The 19,698-nt window shown below is 40.3% G+C and overlaps 1 protein-coding gene across 3 annotated transcripts in view; it reads left to right on the plus strand.

Annotated features, from left to right (window-relative positions):
* The window catches only part of col4a2 (collagen, type IV, alpha 2), a 79,152-nt gene that overhangs the window by 52,737 nt on the left and 6,717 nt on the right, over positions 1–19,698 (plus strand). Inside the window, exons 7-45 of one of the 3 annotated variants that reach the window (XM_042495124.1) lie at positions 868–984; positions 1,074–1,142; positions 1,253–1,288; positions 1,423–1,476; positions 1,586–1,621; positions 1,745–1,786; positions 3,141–3,212; positions 3,319–3,363; positions 3,478–3,525; positions 3,618–3,653; positions 3,750–3,794; positions 5,335–5,398; positions 5,904–6,017; positions 6,239–6,388; positions 6,509–6,580; positions 6,779–6,930; positions 7,014–7,086; positions 8,353–8,459; positions 8,606–8,789; positions 9,165–9,212; positions 9,507–9,581; positions 9,674–9,772; positions 10,609–10,830; positions 10,979–11,140; positions 11,227–11,397; positions 11,554–11,697; positions 12,699–12,824; positions 12,914–13,095; positions 13,469–13,532; positions 13,637–13,711; positions 13,944–14,051; positions 14,158–14,337; positions 15,314–15,439; positions 15,600–15,716; positions 16,100–16,261; positions 16,660–16,758; positions 16,862–17,008; positions 17,500–17,616; positions 18,034–18,225. In XM_042495124.1, the coding sequence (XP_042351058.1) occupies positions 868–984; positions 1,074–1,142; positions 1,253–1,288; positions 1,423–1,476; positions 1,586–1,621; positions 1,745–1,786; positions 3,141–3,212; positions 3,319–3,363; positions 3,478–3,525; positions 3,618–3,653; positions 3,750–3,794; positions 5,335–5,398; positions 5,904–6,017; positions 6,239–6,388; positions 6,509–6,580; positions 6,779–6,930; positions 7,014–7,086; positions 8,353–8,459; positions 8,606–8,789; positions 9,165–9,212; positions 9,507–9,581; positions 9,674–9,772; positions 10,609–10,830; positions 10,979–11,140; positions 11,227–11,397; positions 11,554–11,697; positions 12,699–12,824; positions 12,914–13,095; positions 13,469–13,532; positions 13,637–13,711; positions 13,944–14,051; positions 14,158–14,337; positions 15,314–15,439; positions 15,600–15,716; positions 16,100–16,261; positions 16,660–16,758; positions 16,862–17,008; positions 17,500–17,616; positions 18,034–18,225 (4,132 nt within the window). The remainder of the gene's footprint in view (positions 1–867; positions 985–1,073; positions 1,143–1,252; positions 1,289–1,422; positions 1,477–1,585; positions 1,622–1,744; positions 1,787–3,140; positions 3,213–3,318; positions 3,364–3,477; positions 3,526–3,617; positions 3,654–3,749; positions 3,795–5,334; positions 5,399–5,903; positions 6,018–6,238; positions 6,389–6,508; positions 6,581–6,778; positions 6,931–7,013; positions 7,087–8,352; positions 8,460–8,605; positions 8,790–9,164; positions 9,213–9,506; positions 9,582–9,673; positions 9,773–10,608; positions 10,831–10,978; positions 11,141–11,226; positions 11,398–11,553; positions 11,698–12,698; positions 12,825–12,913; positions 13,096–13,468; positions 13,533–13,636; positions 13,712–13,943; positions 14,052–14,157; positions 14,338–15,313; positions 15,440–15,599; positions 15,717–16,099; positions 16,262–16,659; positions 16,759–16,861; positions 17,009–17,499; positions 17,617–18,033; positions 18,226–19,698) is intronic. The other 2 variants (XM_042495125.1, XM_042495126.1) reach the window with 2 other exon arrangements.

Genomic DNA, 19,698 nt, shown 5'->3' on the forward strand with positions numbered 1-19,698 from the left:
AAATTCTGAAAAAAGCTCGCACCAAGAAAATGTTAACTAACAAATAAAAAGTTTTTTAAGAAAGGTTTATGTGCACAAGAAAACATACAACTTAATAACTTTAACAAATTCTTAATAGTTCTATAGTTTTCTACTCTCTCTCAACAGTACAACACATATAGGGGATTATATATTAATTAAAATAAATGAATGTTGACTTGAAGGTGCCACATGCACATTTAAAGAGGTTCCTTCCCCATACGAAAGAGGATTGAACAGTAAATCAAAAAGTAGGGGACATTTGATGAGAAAAGATGGTCTACAGGAGAATAAATATTCAAAAGCAATACAGAAAGCCCAAGAGCCTTCTTGATTATATTCCATTAGGTTTTTCTGTTTTTTAATTGTCACCTGGTTCATAATTACCTACTCTGACCTCGTACTGATCCCTAGAGCTAGAAAAGTGACAGTAAGTTTTGGCACTGAAGAAGAAAACATTAGCAGCGAAAAAAGTTCCACTGAAAAATAAAACACAGGCATTAAAATTTATTCCATTTTTCTGTTTTTTGCATTCTGATGTGTTTTTTTAAGACAATCTTGTGGTATGTAATCCTCAAACCTTGTCCCCCCTCCCTTGACAGAGTTGAAACTGAAAAGAAGGACTGAAAAAAGTGTCACTGTAAAAAAAAAAAAAACAGACACTGAAAAAAGTGACATAAAAAATGTGAGGATTATCTTTGAAAAATATCAAAATAAAATGCCAAATTTTATTTTTTGACTCCAAAATGTAGTGTCCTTGCTCCACCACTGTTCAGCACAAAGTGACATCCTTGCTTATCATGTTGATGTGTTCTGACAGTTCTGTTGTGATTGATGTTCACTCTGCAGGGACACCCAGGACAAGCTGGACCCAGAGGGAAGCCAGGTGCAGACGGCTGTAATGGGACACAGGGAGAAGCAGGGTTATCAGGGCTACCTGGCACTCACGGTGCACCCGGTTTTCCTGTAAGTGCAACTCTTTACAAATAATGATTTGTAAAATACATTGATTTTGGTTTCTTGTACAAAACTGTCTTTTTGTTTACATCTCTCAGGGACAACCAGGGTGGAAGGGACAGAAGGGAGACTCTCTGGAGGTGACGGTGTACATGGAGCGCTTCAGGGTGAGGAAGAGGATTGAACACCACACCTGGCCTCATAAAATTACATTTACGACTTGACATTACTGTAACAAAATCTTATATGTCTGATGTATCTGACCATCTGTTCACAGGGAGATCCAGGCACACCAGGAACCAACGGAATATTTGTAAGACACGTGATTCAAATCATTTGTTAGTTGTGTTGGACACAGAGACATATTCAGATAATGGTTGTTACATATAATATTGTCTGAATCAAAATTTCTTTGTCATCTACTGGGATGTATTTGATTTTTTCCAGGGGCCTCCAGGAAAACCAGGATTGGAGGGTAACAGAGGCATCCCAGGACCAAAGGTAAGTGTGTTTATGTGTGTGTTTGACTGCAATCTTGATTTTAATTTGTAAAGCTCCATCGTATATGCCTCTAAGGGCTGATAAGGATCCTGTTTTTGTCACCCTGTAGGGTCCCCCAGGGCCTCCAGGTCCCCCTGGACCAAAGGTAAGGCAACAATAACATATATTTAATGTGATGTGAGAGAAATTTGATGTACTATGTAATACTGCATGAAAAAAGGAACTTTTAAATGCAGCTTTAATTGTTTGCTTGTTTTTCTCTGGGCAGGGCACAATGACAAAAGTGCTTAAGGGACACAAAGGAGACCAAGTGAGTAACCATGTTTGTCAAATGCATTGCAAATATGTCTTTGTCCACTTTATTTTCATTGCTTTAAAGCAAATGATTTGGTGTTGCATGATTCAGTTTTGAGGCTCTTTCCTTTCTTGAGTGTTTCTGTTTCATGCTTTTTCAACTCCACTACATCTCAGAGGAACATAATGCACTTTTTACTCTACTGCATTTATCTTAATGCTATAGTTTGCTAAGTGTGCAAGATTTTTCCTAAAAACATTTGATAAGTCCATAAAATACCGTAAAGTGAGGGTTTGATACGTGGTGGTTTGATTAAGACAAATAAATTTCTTAAGCAGCACTCTACTGTTCTCCACACTGCCTGTGTGTTACGTTATCAATACTCCCATACTATTTAGTATGCCAGGCGTTTTGTTTAAACTGTTCAGGGTGTGATATTATGAAGAAATAGTATGTCCTGATTGTGTGCACTCTGCATGCAACAGAATGTACTACGTAAGGGCAGCTGCAGTACTTACTAAAAGTATAAAGTATGCAGTTTGCACCCAGCTCTGCAAACACATCCCCAAACCAACCAATCAGAAGGATTCAGACTGAGGTAAAGCAGAGAAAACCACAGAGATAGATTCAGAAGATTCGTGTTATAGTTTTTAAGTCAAAGTGAAAGTATTTAACCATGTAAGTAGGTAATAATTAACTGTGTACGCATAAATATTTAAATCGTTAACTGGATAAACATAAGTCCCCATTAACTCAAATATATTAATTAACTTACCTTCTGATCCTTTAAATAAAACACAACACATTCCCTTTTTAGCTGTTCCACCAAAGAGACGTTTTCCCTCTAAACTTCTCAGATTATTTCATTAAAACGATTGTTTTAAGGAGATTCAGTTACCCAGTGTTACACAACAAAATCATAGATTAGAGAAAGTCCAAAACATAAAACTGATTTGTGTATCATAACTTCTTCTTTTCTGTCCCTTAAATTATCTGACAACCCCTCACATTTATCATGTGATCCTTTGGATGGTTTGAACCATAACTGTCGATTAAATAAATAAAACTAGCTCCATCTCAACCAGCTATGGTAGTTGCATTCTTCTAACACATTGCAGCGCTATTAACAATCTAATAATGTATTATATGATAACATGTTTGTCACTGCATCACATTTTTAAGTACTTTTATTTTGGTACTCTAGGTACATTTTGCTGCTAATACTTATGTACTTTTACCTAAATTGTATTTTGATTGCAGAACTTTTACTTTTAAAGATGTGGTACATTTACATAACTTAAGAAACTGAGAACTGGATGATGATTTGTTTCGGACTGACTTTTGTTGCGCTTCCTACTTTCCACCACAGGGGGACATCGGACTACCAGGGCTGCCAGGAAACTCTACTCATCAGCACACTCAGCCCCCCTACGGACCCACGGTCTGTACACATTCACTCTGTTCATCTGTATTTATTATCGTGCTGTTATGTTCAAAGATTGCCTCTAAAATAAGAAATGTAACACCCTCCTGTTTTATTATATTAGGGACCTCGTGGAGAGAAAGGTTTTAAAGGAGAAAGTGGAGATGCGGTATGTGCTCACTCATTAAGCACACATTACGTATACGTGCATTGACACATATTAACATTAAAGCCTCAGCATGTCAATTCCTCTGCTCATCTGTACTTGCTGGGTTTATTTCAGGCTGACAACAAAGGAGAGACTGGTGTGATGGGATTCCCTGGAAACCGGGTGAGCTTAGATACACTCCGACACGTTTCAGCCACAGACGGTTGTCCTTGCGCGTGTTAAGTTCATATCATGTGCTGTTTGTGTTGTTTTAGGGTGAATTTGGTGCAAACGGACGTCCTGGACCGAGGGTATGTTTGTGTGAAAAATGAGGGATGTTGCATCATTCTTGTTTTAAATTCTTAGATTTCTTTTTTATAACTTAATGATTACAACCTCGCTTTCAGGGGGATTATGGTGACCCAGGACCAAAAGGCAGAGATGGCATTAAGGTGAGAATGCACTTGATCCTGATCATGACCCTTGATTATGTGCATAATCTCATAAATCATGGCCTATCTGTCTGATAATGATAAGTTTCTACTACCCCTTTTCTACCAAATTGGTTCCGTTTTTGATCCAGTTCCATTCGGGATTCTTGAGACCTTGGTTTCATTTTGTGGACCAGTCTGCATTTCTGCTACCATCAAGCAAAGCAATTGTAATCAGGAATGCGTCATTGAAAGAGGGCGTTGTACAATGCAAGTCAACTCAACTTTATTTTTAAAGCAAAATAATATGGACACAATTTAAAGGATAACAAAAACAATCATGCAAATTACAGCAAGTTTTGTTCAAAGTGCTCCAAAAAATCTAAATTAGGTGTGGGAACCCGTTACATGTTGTGGACAAAGGCTTTGGGGGCAATAGCCAATATTTCAGGAGATCCAGTGTAGCCAGCAGATATCTGACCCAACGCTTCTGCTTCCATGTGGCAAATCTCTATAAACAGATATGTGTACGTTAAATACAGATTTAAAGTTTTAAAAAAGGACACACCCACACACTGTCTAATTACAAGTTACCAAAACAATGCAGTAAATTGATTTATTTGCAAGCCAGACTCGTCCCTCATCTATGCACCTGTTTGAAAATACATGAGCATCATACTCCATGTTTATACAGTCCATAGATATTTCTGCCTGACAGAATGACTTATTCCACATTTATGTAGGTAGTAATCTATTCTGATAGATATTTATATGCGACAGAATGACCTACTTTAAATTTGACTACATTTGTACAGGTAGTAGTTCAATCTGATAGATATCTGACAGAATGACCATCTGCACATTTATACAGGTAGTAGTCTATTGTGATACATACTTGTACCTGACAAAATGTCCTACTTTACATATAACTACATTAATACATAAAATGTCCAGTTATTTCGTCATAATCCATGTCATCAACAACATTTATACAGGTAATATTCCATTCACATAGGTATTTGAACCTGACAGAATGGCGTGATCTACACGTTTACTGGTAGTAGATCATTCTGATAGATATCTACCTCTCCACTTGGGCTTTTTACCTGCTGCTTAAACATGATTGATCAACGCTACTCGGACTAAAAACAGAAACCAGAAAACTTCCAATTCCAAAATCTTCTCCCCTTGCCTACAGATTCTGCATTTATATGCAGATATATTTTTATAGAGATTACTGATTATGCATCTGTGCACCCAGACACGAGAACAAAGAGTGTACTATTCACACAAGCTTCACTTCTCAAAAATTTAACATTTTGCCCACGTTATTATTAGATTGAAAAAAATTGTATTTCACCCTTGTGAGTGTTGATCAAGCCATATGGTGCTGTAAAAAATGACAAGATAAGATAGTCACAGAATACAACAACAGGATGTTTGTCATAGTCATTCTCATGCCATGTATGCACAAACTGCATGTGATCTCATCTTCATTAATATGACAAGTGAAACTGCAGCTGCAGAGTAATGAAAGACTGACGTCAAGTTTGTGTTTCAGGGGGTCAGAGGTGACCCAGGAGAACTGATTTCAGGATCAGGATTATGGCCTTGGTCCTCAGCAGGTATGTTGATTAATACTAAAGAAACCGTCAAATAATGTTCAGCCAAGAAAGAAGATGGTTTAAAGATGGAAACCACTCACTTTCATCATGCAGTCATGTAATTGTTGCTGACATGAAGTGAAACTCTGGGGGAAATTAGTGAAGTTACAGAACTTTGACAGACCTTCATCAGGGCAAAAGGTCAGGTGGTCAAGATAGAGGCGGTGTTCAAATTTACTGTCATATTTAGTGTAAAACTGAAAGTGCTTGTGAACAATAGAGACGAATGGTGGAAAAGAAAATCCTCCAATAGAAGATAATTTTAAAATCTTGAATTTCATAAGTCTTAAACAAACAAATGAAACAATCATTTCAAGAAAGATACTTTTTCATAATCCTTCATATATAATCTATTACAGCGCTACAGAAGCCTGAATTAAATCAATAATTAGCAGTGTCAGTAATGTAATAAGCATGAGATGCCAATGATAACTTTTTCTTTTAATTTTGCCTTGACTTTGATAAGCTGGTCCTGCCGGTCCTCCTGGTGAGCAGGGGCCACAGGGAGAGAGGGGCCCGGTTGGAGACCAAGGCTTCCCGGGACCCCCAGGACGCCCTGCCTCTGAATCACAGCAACAAGGTCAGTAAACTGAAACTATACAAAGAGATGTATCCATTTGGCAGGCCAGTTTCTGAATGAAAAATAGTGAATTGTGTATAAATATTGACATTCTGGGTGTGGGTTTGTCAGACTCATGACTTGTTCAAGTTATCATAACAACGTTGTCCAAGATAAGTTCGATAAACTGAGAATTTAAATAAAATAATTTAATTTTACTTTTCTTCTTTTGTGTCTGTCAGTGTGGGATTTCTTTGGGCCATTTGGTTTTCAGGGGGAGCCAGGAGAGAAGGGCCAGCCTGGAGAGCCGGGACATCCTGCTGACATTCCAGGACCCCCAGGCACCAATGGGCGCCCAGGGGCCGTGGGGCCTCCAGGACCCAAAGGAACATGTGAGTGACTGTGTGGACATGCTTTCACGCTGAAGAGCCTCCTTTATTTTATTGTTTTTTAGTTTGTGTCTGAACCTTGACTCTCTGTATCTGTATGTGTGTGTTTGTATTTGTTTGTAGGGGCTGAGTTCTTCAAAGGGGCCCCCGGCGCCAGTGGAAGGCCTGGCAATGCAGGCTTTAAAGGAATGAAAGGTGCTGGCGCGATACTGTCATGCTAAAGAGGGTTGTTGGCATCATGATTGATTATTAGTTGATAACACAGAAAGTTACAGAGAGTTTCTGAAGTTTCTGAAGATACATTTAAATTTCCCATAGTAAACTAATCCGTTATATTCATAATAAATTCATACTATGTTGCTGACCTGTGGTTGCAATGGTGTGTACATTTAGGTGACCATGGTTTGTGTGAATGCATCATTACAAACTCTCCACCTGGGCAACCTGGCCCCGCTGGTGAGCTCGGTGATGCTGGAATGACCGGAGAGTTTGGTCAGGAGGGCGATTTAGGAGATCCAGGTCCCCCTGGACAGGACGGATACCCTGTAAGAATAATCAAGTTAATTCATTCTTCTGCTCATTGTAAGCTCTTTACCGTTTCCTCACACTTCACTTTGTCGTCTCGTAGGGATCTCCTGGGATCATCGGTGTGCCAGGACCAAAAGGCCGAAAAGGAGACGCTCGAGCAGCCTCACAAAAAGGTGCAGCATGGTTGTTATTTCATCTAATTTCAGATTAGTACAGAAGCCTCACAACAGTGGTCACGGTAATATTAGCCATAGTAGCTTGAAAAAAAAAATGCTTTACAAGACGGCTTAGCTGTCACTTAGTTTTATTCAGATGATTTGCTAAGCTCGCTGTAGATTTGTGATATACCAGTTTCTCCAGACATCTCTGGCACTCGACTTTACGGGGTCATCTTCACCAATTTTTAAACAATTCCACATGCTGGATGTTTTCAAAATCTTGCCAGTGTATATGTTAGCCTGTCACATGGTCAAACTGTCCCAGTTTCAGTAGTGCGTGTTGGACTGTCTGACCTAAGATCAGAATGAGTCTGACTCACGATGCTAAATGTCTTTGTCTGAGAATAACTAAAGACAATTAATGTTAATGAATAATGCTGGATAACTTCTTCTTTATTGATGAGGGTTTGAGGGATTTCAGAGAGAGAGAGAGAATTTTTGGATTACCATGGCAAGTGCTTCACAGCATTCAGGTCAGCCCTAAACTGTCATGTTTGATTCTTCAGTCTGCACACACACCCTGTTTCATATATATATATATATATTTATATTAAGAGTGTACACAGACTGCCTGTTTATTTTGTACAGGTAGGCTTATTAAGATGGACAAGCCATGATAGCACTAGCTCTTTCTTGTCACTGCTTAGCGAGCTTGCTATCATACACTAAAAAGACGGGTTTTTAATTTTAGCTTCAAGGAGTCAGAGGCACTAATCGCGTCTGTGGAGGAAAGAAAACCCGTCTTTTTGGGAGGTTTTCTTCTGAATCACTGAAATGCATGGTTTTTTGAATGCAATAAGCGCAGTCATACTTTTGAGTCCAGTCTTTGTTGTGTTCTCCATCCGGACCTAACAACAATGCTGCTGACATTTTTGGCAGTTATTCTGAAATTAGGACAGGGTCCGTGCCATCCCAACTTTAATAGTTAAATTCCTATCCTAACATATAAAATGTTTTTTTATTTTTAAAGATCATTTTCATGGGCTTTTTTTGCCTTTACTGATAGGACAGATAGAAAGTGAAAGGGGGAGAGAGAGCGTCCCGAGAGTTTAAAAAAATCTAAATTCAGTTCTGGAGACATATTTACAAGATAAGATTGGATGTCAAACCTAGCGGTACAGGAGACAGACAATGACCCCTCTCTGTGTGTGTGTGTGTGTGTGTGTGTGTGCGTGTGTGTGTGTGTGTGCGTGCGTGCATGTCTGTGTGTGATCGCTACAGGAAATCCTGGAGATCCAGGGGATCCCGGACGACGTGGTGAGTCAGGAGTGTTGGGGGCTCAGGGCCGAAATGGATTGCCTGGATTCCCTGGGCCCCGTGGTCTTTCAGTGAGTCATAATGGCAGTTTCATATTGAACACACTGGTCATAGTTTGGTGACTAATGGTTTAAACTAAAGCAACATCATCTCCTCATTTCCTCTCATGACAAAGCGTGTTCGACAGTGTAACAAATGTGCTGGTTGATGTCAACAGGGAGACGCTCCCAGAGGATTACATGGAGACAAAGGTTACCCAGGTCAGCGCGGTCGACCCGGTGAACCAGGGCCTCGTGGGATAGATGGTGAAGTTCTTGGAGGGCTCAAGGGCCAGCGTGGTTTACCTGGTGACGATGGCATTGCGGGCTATCATGGAGTTCCAGGAACACCTGGCATCCCAGGTAAGAGGTGGCTCACTGTCTCCTTAATGATGTTGCATATTTCTTCTTCACTGCTTTAATTCTTAACAGTGAAGTAACCTGTTTCACTCTACTAAGTATTTCATTTTACCTCACCTGTCTTAAAATGCAAAAGCGGTGAAATGGAATGAACATTAATGGCTTGTGATTAAAAAAGAAAATGGAGGAAAGCATGACAAATATATTTTTGCTGTTTTATTTTCTTTCTTTGCCTTTTTTTGTGACCTTGATGCGGGGACTGCATCCCTCAAACCAGCTGCAGCAAAGCTTGTTTGAGATAATGCTTATGCTTTTGAGTAACTCTTGTTCCGAATGCCTCTCTCTCTCTTTCGTTCTCTCTCGTTTTGCAACTGAAAGGCGGCTGTAGTCCAACAGGAGATGGAGAACAGGTGGATGTAACAGGTAGCTGGTATCATGACAATTTATTGCTCTCTTTGTAACAACTCTGTTGTGCTTTTGGCTCTGGATTATTTGATTATTTGACTTGTGTGCATGATGTTTTTTTAATTATTCATAATTCAAGATTTACTGTACTGAGCTACCAGCTAATGTAATGAAGATGTCATGTTGTCACAAACAATCCACGCTGGGCAGGAGATAAAAAAAATCACTTGCACCAAAATAGTAATTTCCACAAAAACAGTTTAAACTTTTTCATACAACCACAATCTTGCCCTAAAGATCATATTTTCCTCTCAGGTCCTTGCGATGCCGTACCAGGACTTCCAGGACTGCCTGGACTTCCAGGACCCATTGGATTACCAGGTTTCTTAGGTAAAACAAGAGACTAGTGCTGTATGTTGCCCCTCCCGGGTGCCTGCTTTGAATCCTTTTTGATGCCCTGTTTATATTCTGTGAACCAACAGGTCCTCAGGGCTCAAAAGGACCTCAGGGTCCATTAGGACCACTCGGAGAGAAAGGAGAAACAGGAGATCGAGGCATAGGTGGACCTCCTGGACCGCCAGGTAAGGAGTGACAAGACAACCCTGATTGGGCAGTAGTCAGATATTACATTTGATCTTTGATTTGTCTTGTCCAAATCATGTTTATGGTGAAAGCGATATCTCAAGAATGCCTTGTGGGAATTTCTTCAAATTTGGCACAAAGATCCACTTGGACTCAACAATGAACTGGTTAGATTTCGGTGTTCAAAGGTCAAGGTCTCTGTGACCTCAGCCTTCTCATTCTCATGAATGCAATATCTCCAGAACACAAGGAGAGAATTTCTTAAAATTTGGCAAAAACATCCTCTTGGACTCAATGATGAACTGATTCGATTTTGGAGGGTGAGGGTCGAATGTCATTGTGACCTCACAAAACATTTGGCTGTAACTCAAGAATTAATACAGTAGTCATGACAAAAATTAACATAAATGTATTACAGGATAAAATAATGAAGTTCTGACATTTCATATCCAAAAGGTTTAAAGTTGACTTCACTGTGAAGATGTTCTGCAAGAATACTTCTCTGGCCATTATTCAACATAATAGTCAGGAACAGAAGTTGAGACATTTGGTCAGATACTGAAGTGGTGACACTAATTTTGGGTGTACATCTTGAAACTGTGGTGATTGTGCAGATCCTCTGTGCTGCCAGGTTGAAGATGTAAGTGAAGCATCCATGTTTTAGAATATGTAGCATCTTTGGAGCAACATCCATATTTGAAGCATTGTCAACTGTCATGGCTACAAATGAGTCAAACAGACATGGATATAAACTGCAACTTGATTGGTTCGCGGAGGCATACAGGGAGGCAGTAATTCTAGTGTGTTATTAACCTTTATTATTCCTCCAATACAGGTTTTGCAGGCCCCCGTGGAGACTTGGGTCTCCCTGGCATTAAAGGTTCAAGAGGGGCACCTGGTGTGCCCGGTGTGTCCGGCCGGTACGGGACACAAGGTGAGAAGGGTGCTCATGGAGAGATCTTAGGAGCATCGCCAGGACCCCCCGGTGATCCAGGGCTGCCTGGATTTCAAGGGAATAAAGGCGAGACTGGCGATCCAGGAAATCAAGGCTACCCAGGTTAGCCATATCCTCACCATGACACTTATCCAAATATAGCATATTCAACCACTTCTTTGTCTTATTTTCAGCATAATTGGCATTGTTTGAAAAAAAAAAAAGCTATTATCTAGTGTTCTCAAATATTCTCGTTCCTCCGTTCTTCAAGGAATGCCTGGCATGCCTGGTATGATCGGCTTTAAGGGTGAGGATGGCCCTCTAGGCCTGCAGGGGGAGGAAGGGAGGCCTGGGCCAGCGGGCAAGTACGGCTACCCTGGTGATCCTGGGCAAGCAGGTCCACCCGGGCTACGTGGTGGTACTGGACAGCCAGGTGAGATGAAAAAACATGCCGATACACTCTATCTGAGAAATGTTCTTGTTCATGTCTGATGTCCCTGTTCCTTCTCTGATCACCAGGTTTTACTGGAGAGAGGGGAAGTGCAGGAGACCCAGGTGCTCCAGGGCCAATAGGATTTAAAGGCGTCCCAGGGCCATACGGTAGTGATGGTGCCACTGGAGAGTATGGCCCATCGGGTGAACTCGGACAGCTGGGTCCAGATGGACGCCCAGGACTTCCGGGAATGAAAGGTTTGTTCCTCTGACATTTACCTAGATAATGTAATTAAGTAAAATTTAACTAAACATCAAATAATATCATATATGTGTAATTTGTCTACAATTCATGCAGTTTGGGTCAGTAAGTTTGTTTCTTCTATGATGTCTGATTGTCCCTCTCTTACCCAGGATACAAAGGGTCGTCTGGCATGTCCGGTTTTGAGGGTGTCAGGGGTAATCAGGGGGTGAAGGGCTTCAGCGGGTTACTTGGACACCCTGGATTGACGGGCCAAGCTGGACCAAAAGGAGTGACGGGTCGAAGTGGAGAGAAAGGTGAGGCTGTTCTGTCAACAAATGTTTGGTTTTCCAGTGTTTTTTATTTACTTGTGTGTGTCCTTTTATTATCATTCTGTGTCCGAACTCTAAATTTGGACAATTTTGCGGGTCTGTGAATGCAGCACAGACGGAGCTCTTCATAGGTTGTTTATTCCCTCAGCAGTAGCTTGAGGAGCTGAGGGGTGGATAATTGATCTGTCGATGCTTTCAGAGCTGATCCAATCACCGGTCCGCATACATCGATTGTGCGTCAAATTAATCCTAAATGCAGAGCATTTGATGTCTTCAGGTTAAAAAAAAAAAACCTCCTTCAACTCCGTCGGCTGCTGCCGCAGCACAGCCAGCACAGTCTTTATCATCATCAACTTACAACAGCAGTTGGAAGCACACCCAAACTTTGAAGCAAGTGCCGTCAATTAAAAATAGTAATCCAGTATTTAAGCTAAATAAAGGAGGTTCCATAAGGTTTCCTTGTGATGTGTTCAAGGTCGGCTCAGTAAAATGAGTATTAGGCAAGAGAGTTGTCAGGGTGAGAAATTTGTTTCCCAGCTAAATAAAATGGACAGTAGAGATGGAATTATAACCTGTTTAAGATCCTATCATAGGCTCTAATCATCTTATAAAACAAAATTAAAACTACTAATGCCAAGATTTTTCACAGTAAATATTTAAATCAATATACAATAATTTATTATCTAATCACTAAAATCATGACTGAAAGTAAAAGTAAAACCTGTTCTGGTAAACATTTGTCACCTCGTCTTTCCACCAAATAATATAAAAGTATTGATAGTGGTATCGATTAGGACTCAGATCATTAAGGAGTCTCAATGGAATCAATATCATAAAAAACAGAGCTGCCAATGAATGGTCCAGCTAAAAAATAAACAAATCAATATGTGGCAGCAGATGTTTTAGTCATGGCAGGCTGCCACAAATAAATGAATGTGTGGGAAACCCTGAAATAGCAATGTAAACTTACCCTCTCTGTCCGCCAGGTGATCGTGGTTTGGAAGGGCCACCTGGGGAGAAGCCTCACTTACCCCCCCAGATGAAAAAAGACATGAAGGGAGCCAAGGGAGACCATGGAAAACATGGAGATCAAGGTTTCACCGGACCGCGAGGTGTGCAGCTACAATCTGAAATCAGTCAGTCTTCTCACCCTGTGTGTCCTCTGATTCTTTGTGTCCTCACATCCTGCTCTGTTCTGCAGGTCATAAGGGTATGCCTGGTGTGCCGGGCTTAGAGGGAAGTCATGGTCTTCCTGGAGACCCTAGCCCTGAGAAAGGTTCCTACGGAGATCCCGGTGCTGTGGGGTTGCCGGGAATAAAAGGAATGCCAGGCTTTACTGGAAATCGAGGAATTACTGGTTTTGAGGGAATGTCAGGCAACAGGGTGAGCAGCGTCATGCTGGGAAATTTCACAGGATTCATTCGATGCAAATTATCATCCCTTAAAGAGCCACTCTGTCAATTTTACTGTTAAAGTCCAGTTTACCTGTCAAGTTGAGTACTACTCAAAACCTTTTTATAATGTCAACCTCTTCAATTTGACAATTCTTTGTTAACTCTGTCCTGAGCATGCCCCCCTACCTTATGAAAATGCAATACTAAACCTTAAAGTAGCAATTTTATTATACTAAGCCTTTGATTTTGTATTGTTAGTTGTTTTATAGCTTCAAATACATGTTCAATACATTTCTTTCATTACGGCATCTCATGCAAACATGAAATATTCTGATGTCAGTGGCTCATTTGTTACTTTTCAGGGACTTAAAGGAAGTCCTGGAGCATATGGCGCAACAGGAGATAAAGGAAGGAGGGGATCCAAAGGTACAACTTCAGATTTAAACTCCAGACAGATAAAGTTTCTATTATGCTAATTATAAAGTGAGTGTGATGAGAATAGTTTAAGTGGTAGTTTATTTCTATTACAGGTGAGAAAGGCCTACGCATAGACCTTCCAGGATCCACTGGATTTAGAGGAGAGGATGGTTTACCAGGAGAACCAGGTACAAAAAAGCGCATACAGATTTTGTTTGTCATTGTTTTTTTTTTTTAAATTAATCAATGTGTTTAAAATGTATTGTATTTATTGTATGCACTTAATGTACTTCATCTGGCTGCACAAGAATTTGCCCCTCAGGTGACAATAAAGATTTCTTGACTTGACTTCTTCTCTGGTGTTGATCGGCACCAATCAGAGGCTCATTCATGGCTGTTTAATACCTCCGTCCCTCACAGGCCTGAAAGGATTACCTGGACAAACAGGCGAAAGGGGCACACATGGTTTTGATGGAATTGAAGGGAGAAAAGGAGAGTCAGGTGATCCAGGAATATCAGGATACCCAGGTAAAAGACTCTCATTCACGACCTTATTAAAGTATGTTACAAAAGTTTTTTTCTGTTTATTGTAGCAGAATTACATCTTGTGAACAACATTTTGTTTTTTCTGCAGGCTCTGATGGGCAGATAGGAACCCCTGGTAACCAAGGTACAAAAGGCTTCTCTGGACCTCCTGGAAAAGATGGACTTCCAGGTTTTCCTGGCTTCCAAGGAAACAAAGGTTTCCCCGGCCTAAAGGGTCTGTATGGATTACATGGACTGAAAGGACAAAAGGGCAACACTGGAACACCAGGTATTCAACCAAATTAACAAAAACAATCTTTCAGCTTTTCACGACTAGAAAATACCAGGAGTACTGCAAGATTTAAATGAGTCAGACGCTGCTTTCATATAATTTACTTAAAGCATTAAGGCCCCCAAAACTTCTCAGTCAGCATCTTCCTGTGAATAAGGTGATACAAAATGCATACAACAATTTTCTACCAGTTAAAACAGTTTTTGTTATTTCCTTTTAGAGATTTCTGTATTTTGTATGTGACGCTTGTGTAACGTTTTGTATATAGACCCTATATAAGGACACAGTCTATGGTTTTTTTATATAAAGTTTTCTGATTGGAGATTTCGTTTTTTAAATTTTCAGATACATTTTCAACCTACATATATATAAACATTAGTATAACCGTGTAACATCAACCACAACTTTAACAATCTAAAACGCACATTTTATTGAGTACGCACTCAAGTTCTCTGAAGCCCACTCAGTGGCCGTCTGTAGGTTTTGTGGACTCTCAGTATGTTGAAAATCGCTCAGCATCACTGGGTATGAGTTTTAAACATTACATTTTCCACAAAAAAAGGTGAAATTGTCTCGCTAAAATGAATGGATTCTGCTCCTTTTCCTTCATTAGAAATCCAGAATATATAAAGCTGAATTAGTTGAACTGCTGGACAGCAAATGTGTCTGCTTCACTGCGAAGTCCATTCTCAGTGTATGTGTTTTCTGGAGGGTTAAAGTTTCTATATCACACTTTAGCAAGTTGAATATTGGACTAGGCTGGGTTTCTAAACTTTTTGTGATGTAACTAATCATGCTTGAAAATGGTATTTTCAGTGAGCACATAGAGACTTTACACTCTCAGAAGATAAATGTGAAAACATCTTTCTATTGTCAAACTCTCAACCAAACAAACATGAGGTAGAAACTATGTCTCAGTTAGTTTAAAGACCTCAGGAGTGAGACACGCATTTCCTGTTCGTATTTTTCTCAGGTCTGGATACCACTGGACCAGCTGGAGATCCAGGATTAAAAGGAGAGAAGGGAGAAGACGGTCACCCCAACAACCAGCCAGGTTTCCCTGGCACAGCGGGTTTGAAAGGCTTCCAGGGACCTGTAGGTTAGCCATTTTTCTTCTGCATTAATAGGCCAGAAGTCACCTGAGACTCCTGCTGAACTCTCAACAAAAGAACCAGCGATGCACAGCAACACATAATCAACATTGTATTTGGGTTTAATCATCTTCATACTTGAAACAATACCATTTTTCTCTTGCTTAGGTGACCATGGTCTACCTGGACTGCCTGGACTCCGCGGCCCTGTAGGACAGTATGGGACAGCAGACAAACCAGGACACAGTGGGGACCACGGCTATAACGGGTCTAAAGGGTACCCAGGTGAAGTGTACAGCGGGATCAAACAGAGCAACTGTTAAAAGAAATTGCTGTATCTCTCCTTCTTCATATTGGTGTATTATTCACTAATCTTTATAGTGTGTTTATACACACACACACACACACACACACACACACACACACCACACACTTCACACAGCCATTAAAAAAAAACAGAGAGAGAGAAAGTTGTTGAAGATGGACAGATAGTAAGAGTAAGTAGTAGTAGAAGATTTTGGACAGTGGACATGGACCTTTATTGGGCAGTATTCATTGTTAAAGTAATTTAAGAACTGGCAGAACTGTTGCTTCAGACTGGTTTTCATGCTGGGGAGTTTTTTGTCCATTTAACTATATGTTTAAACCCTAAATGATTTGTTTCCCAGGTTTCCCTGGAGCCAGAGGATTTCCTGGTGTGGATGCTCCTCCTGGAGAGAAAGGTTTACCAGGAACAAACGGGTTTCCTGGTGTCCCTGGTAGGAAAGGATTAAGGGGAGATCAAGGTGCATTTGGATACAGGGGTCTAAATGGTGTTTCTGGGAAGAAAGGTAAGCATGTTGTTTTGAAAAATATCAGTGAACAGCCTTGGTGAACTCATAGTGCAGGACAAACGGGACAGCATTTAACTCAGCGTATTAATAATACAACCCTCAAATCAATAAGACATATTAAAATACACAATATATAATAAATATGATAAGCAAAAAATAAAATGTACCTTAAAGTGAGGACAGTTTCATAAATCTAGAGTCCAGTTATGTCTTGGCCTGTAAAGTCATATTAAAGGTCAACTTTACTTTTTAACCTGACTGTATTTTTCCTTGTTTTGTATATAAGTGACTAATGGAGAAGAAATTACAGTATTTTCCCCTAAATGCACCTGTCTACAGCCTAATATGATCACTAGCATCAATCTGTGCATCTCCATATGCTGTTCTTCTTACAGGAGGGAAAGGAGATCAAGGAGTGATGGGAGTTCCTGGTGCTACTGGTTTGAAGGGAGAAAGAGGCTCGTCTGGTCCAAAAGGAAACACTGGACCTCCAGGTAAATTATTTACTTTCACAAAATATACAGACCTCTTACTTGTCACTGGATATGGGATTTTTGTGGGTTTTTTCTGTCATTACATGATTGTTCTGTGCTGCAGGTTTCCGTGGGTTTCCAGGAAACCAGGGTCCTCTTCCAATTCCCATCACACTTCCAGGAGAAAGGGGCCCTCCAGGACCACACGGTATCCAAGGACCAAAGGGGTTCGGAGGGGAACCAGGGCCACAGGGCCCCCCTGGAGATACAGGTTAGTTGGTCTTCGGTTTGCAGGCCCTAAGGGCAGAACAAAACCATATTAAAAATACTTGCTATTGCACTTCTGAACAAAGCTAGTCAGGGCTGCTGTGGGTCCTTAAAAAGTCTTAAAAGGCATCGAATTCATTAATATACAAAAGAGGCCTTAATTGCTAACACAGTGTCTTAAATCAGTAATCAAAAGTCTTAAAAATGCTCAGACTTGGCAAGTATTATTTTATGAGTCAATTTTGTGACATTGTATTGTAAAACCACAAAATAAATGATAAAATCTTTTCTTTCCTTTTTTTCAATGAAAATCCCAAAGAAAACTTGCTAACAAAAACCAGTTATTTCACAGTTCTAACCTGTTCTAGCTTTTTCACTGGACTAAAATGATTTATGCTACAATTAACATTTGGGCCAAATTGTCCTAAACCTTAAGAAAAAAAAAAAAAAGATTTTGTCCGAGTCAGAACATGAATGTATCTTTTGTCTGTGCAGGTTTCATTGGACCAAGAGGGCACAAGGGCATGCCTGGGATTAGTGGTTTACCAGGAACGCCTGGATTTCGTGGAGAGTTTGGACAAATGGGCCACCCCGGTCTGCAAGGCATGGAAGGTGCGTCTGATGCTGTGGGGCAGGTTAGGATTAGGGTTAATAACTCTGGATTAAAGGATTTAAAGTAGGTGGAGACTCTTAAGCGGGGAACTAGGTACTCAGAGGGTTTTCATTGTTACTTTTTGTGAAAGTTGGTTCAGTGAATGAATAAAGATTATTAGCACAGGGCTGGGGACTAGAAAGTTCCTAAAAGTCTGCTTATGTCATTATGTAATTATCTTAGCAGAGTTATGAAAACATTAGGCCACATGCATGAAAGCAGCTTATTTTCAGATATATTTAAGTAAATAAAGTCAACAATGATATATGACGTAGTTGCATTCTGTTTCACACAATGGTGCATCAAGTACACATAGTACGTGTACCCATGAGTGCACTATATAATTGATAATTACTTCATTCCTCATTTCTCAATAGGTCGCCGTGGCAACCCTGGTATCCCTGGGTTACCTGGTATGCCGGGCCGCAGTGTCAGCGTGGGATACTTACTGGTGAAACATAGTCAGTCAGAGCAGACGCCCATGTGTCCTGTTGGCATGTCAAAACTGTGGGACGGCTACAGTCTGCTGTACTTTGAGGGCCAGGAAAAGGCCCACAACCAGGATCTTGGTGAGTCTATGTGAAGTGTAACATTGTTCTACAGTCTGTTCATGCTCTCTGTCACTAAACAGCTGTAAAAATTCTGTAAGGCAATATTTATGGCTGTAATTAACTAGTTGGTTGACTGAAACTCAACCTACTTTTCAACCAAATGATTAGTTGATGGGGGGAAAAAGATCTGCGCATCATCTCGAGATGAACTAAATCACCACATTGAACTGAGTGCACTCTACCTGGTGATATTGTGTATCCGTTAAAGTGTTTTTTTTTCTGTCACAGGGCCTCGACATTAACACTTTCCTAGGTCGAGTTTACGCTTAGCTCTGGCAAGTGGAACATTTCAATTAAAAAATAAATTTGATCTGTGATGTAATATTATCCAAAAATAAACTGCACATCGTAACGCTTTTTCACCTGAGCTGCGTGTGTGAGGTCGACTCACCACTAAGCTGATGAGAAAAATCTGACATACTGAGCACAATAGACGTTAACGCTGGGGTTGATGATGTCATAAACATTATGTTACTAACATAATGTTAAATATCTGTAAACTCACTATTGTTTAGCCCGGGGCTTCGCTGTGATCTTATCCTTCTCAGAAACTTTGTAATCCAGCCTTAAAATGCGGTGTCTTTTAGGTGACTTTCTAAAATACATCCTTAATGATAAATCCAACACTTAATGTCCTCTGGGATTATTTATCTGTTTTTCCAATTACAAATGAGAGTTGAAAAATGTTTGACTTTGGGTGAAAGGCTGCGCTCACCGCTGTCACCAGCTGTCTATTCTCAGTGAAAAAGGAGCAGCACAAATACCACAAAGACCATCCATCACAGAGGACAAATACAAGTGCTGAACAACAACATCTCCTGTTTTCAGCTCGCAAAAAAAAACCCTTTGGTGAGCACACGGCCTTTTTAAAGTATCACCAGCGACTGTTCGACCAATGGGAATTTGGTCGTGCAAGAGTACATCAGCCACATGACCAGAGTGTGACAGGCCTAGTACTAATTAGAGCTGGGCATATGAAAAAAAAATCAAATCTAAAAATATTTTTGATCGAATACCCCAATATTATTAATGCAAGGATACTGTAAGGTTGACTATTGATGCTCTCACACATTTTACCAAACAAAATCATTTGTCAAGGGAATTTTGCTTCTACATTAGACTGGGAATAATCTGTTTTCTGTGCATTGTCTCGACATAATGTCATTGTGAGTTTGTTACAGTGCGTCCTGTCAGAACAGACATTGTGATCCAATCAACCAGAAGACATTCCAGAGCAGTCGGCTCATCAGATCTCACTGCTCACAGAGACTGCTTTGGGACCATTTAGACCAGCTGGCATAGGTGTAGATTTCAGGGGTAACACAGTGGACAACTCCCCCTTAATATTAAAAAATTGATAGACATTCACACAACAAATTGATGCAAAAAAGAGACAAATTGGTGCATAAAAATTCTCCAGAATGCAGGAAA

The sequence above is a fragment of the Plectropomus leopardus genome, chromosome 10, assembly GCF_008729295.1.
Source record: "Plectropomus leopardus isolate mb chromosome 10, YSFRI_Pleo_2.0, whole genome shotgun sequence".
Lineage (NCBI taxonomy): Eukaryota > Metazoa > Chordata > Actinopteri > Perciformes > Serranidae > Plectropomus > Plectropomus leopardus.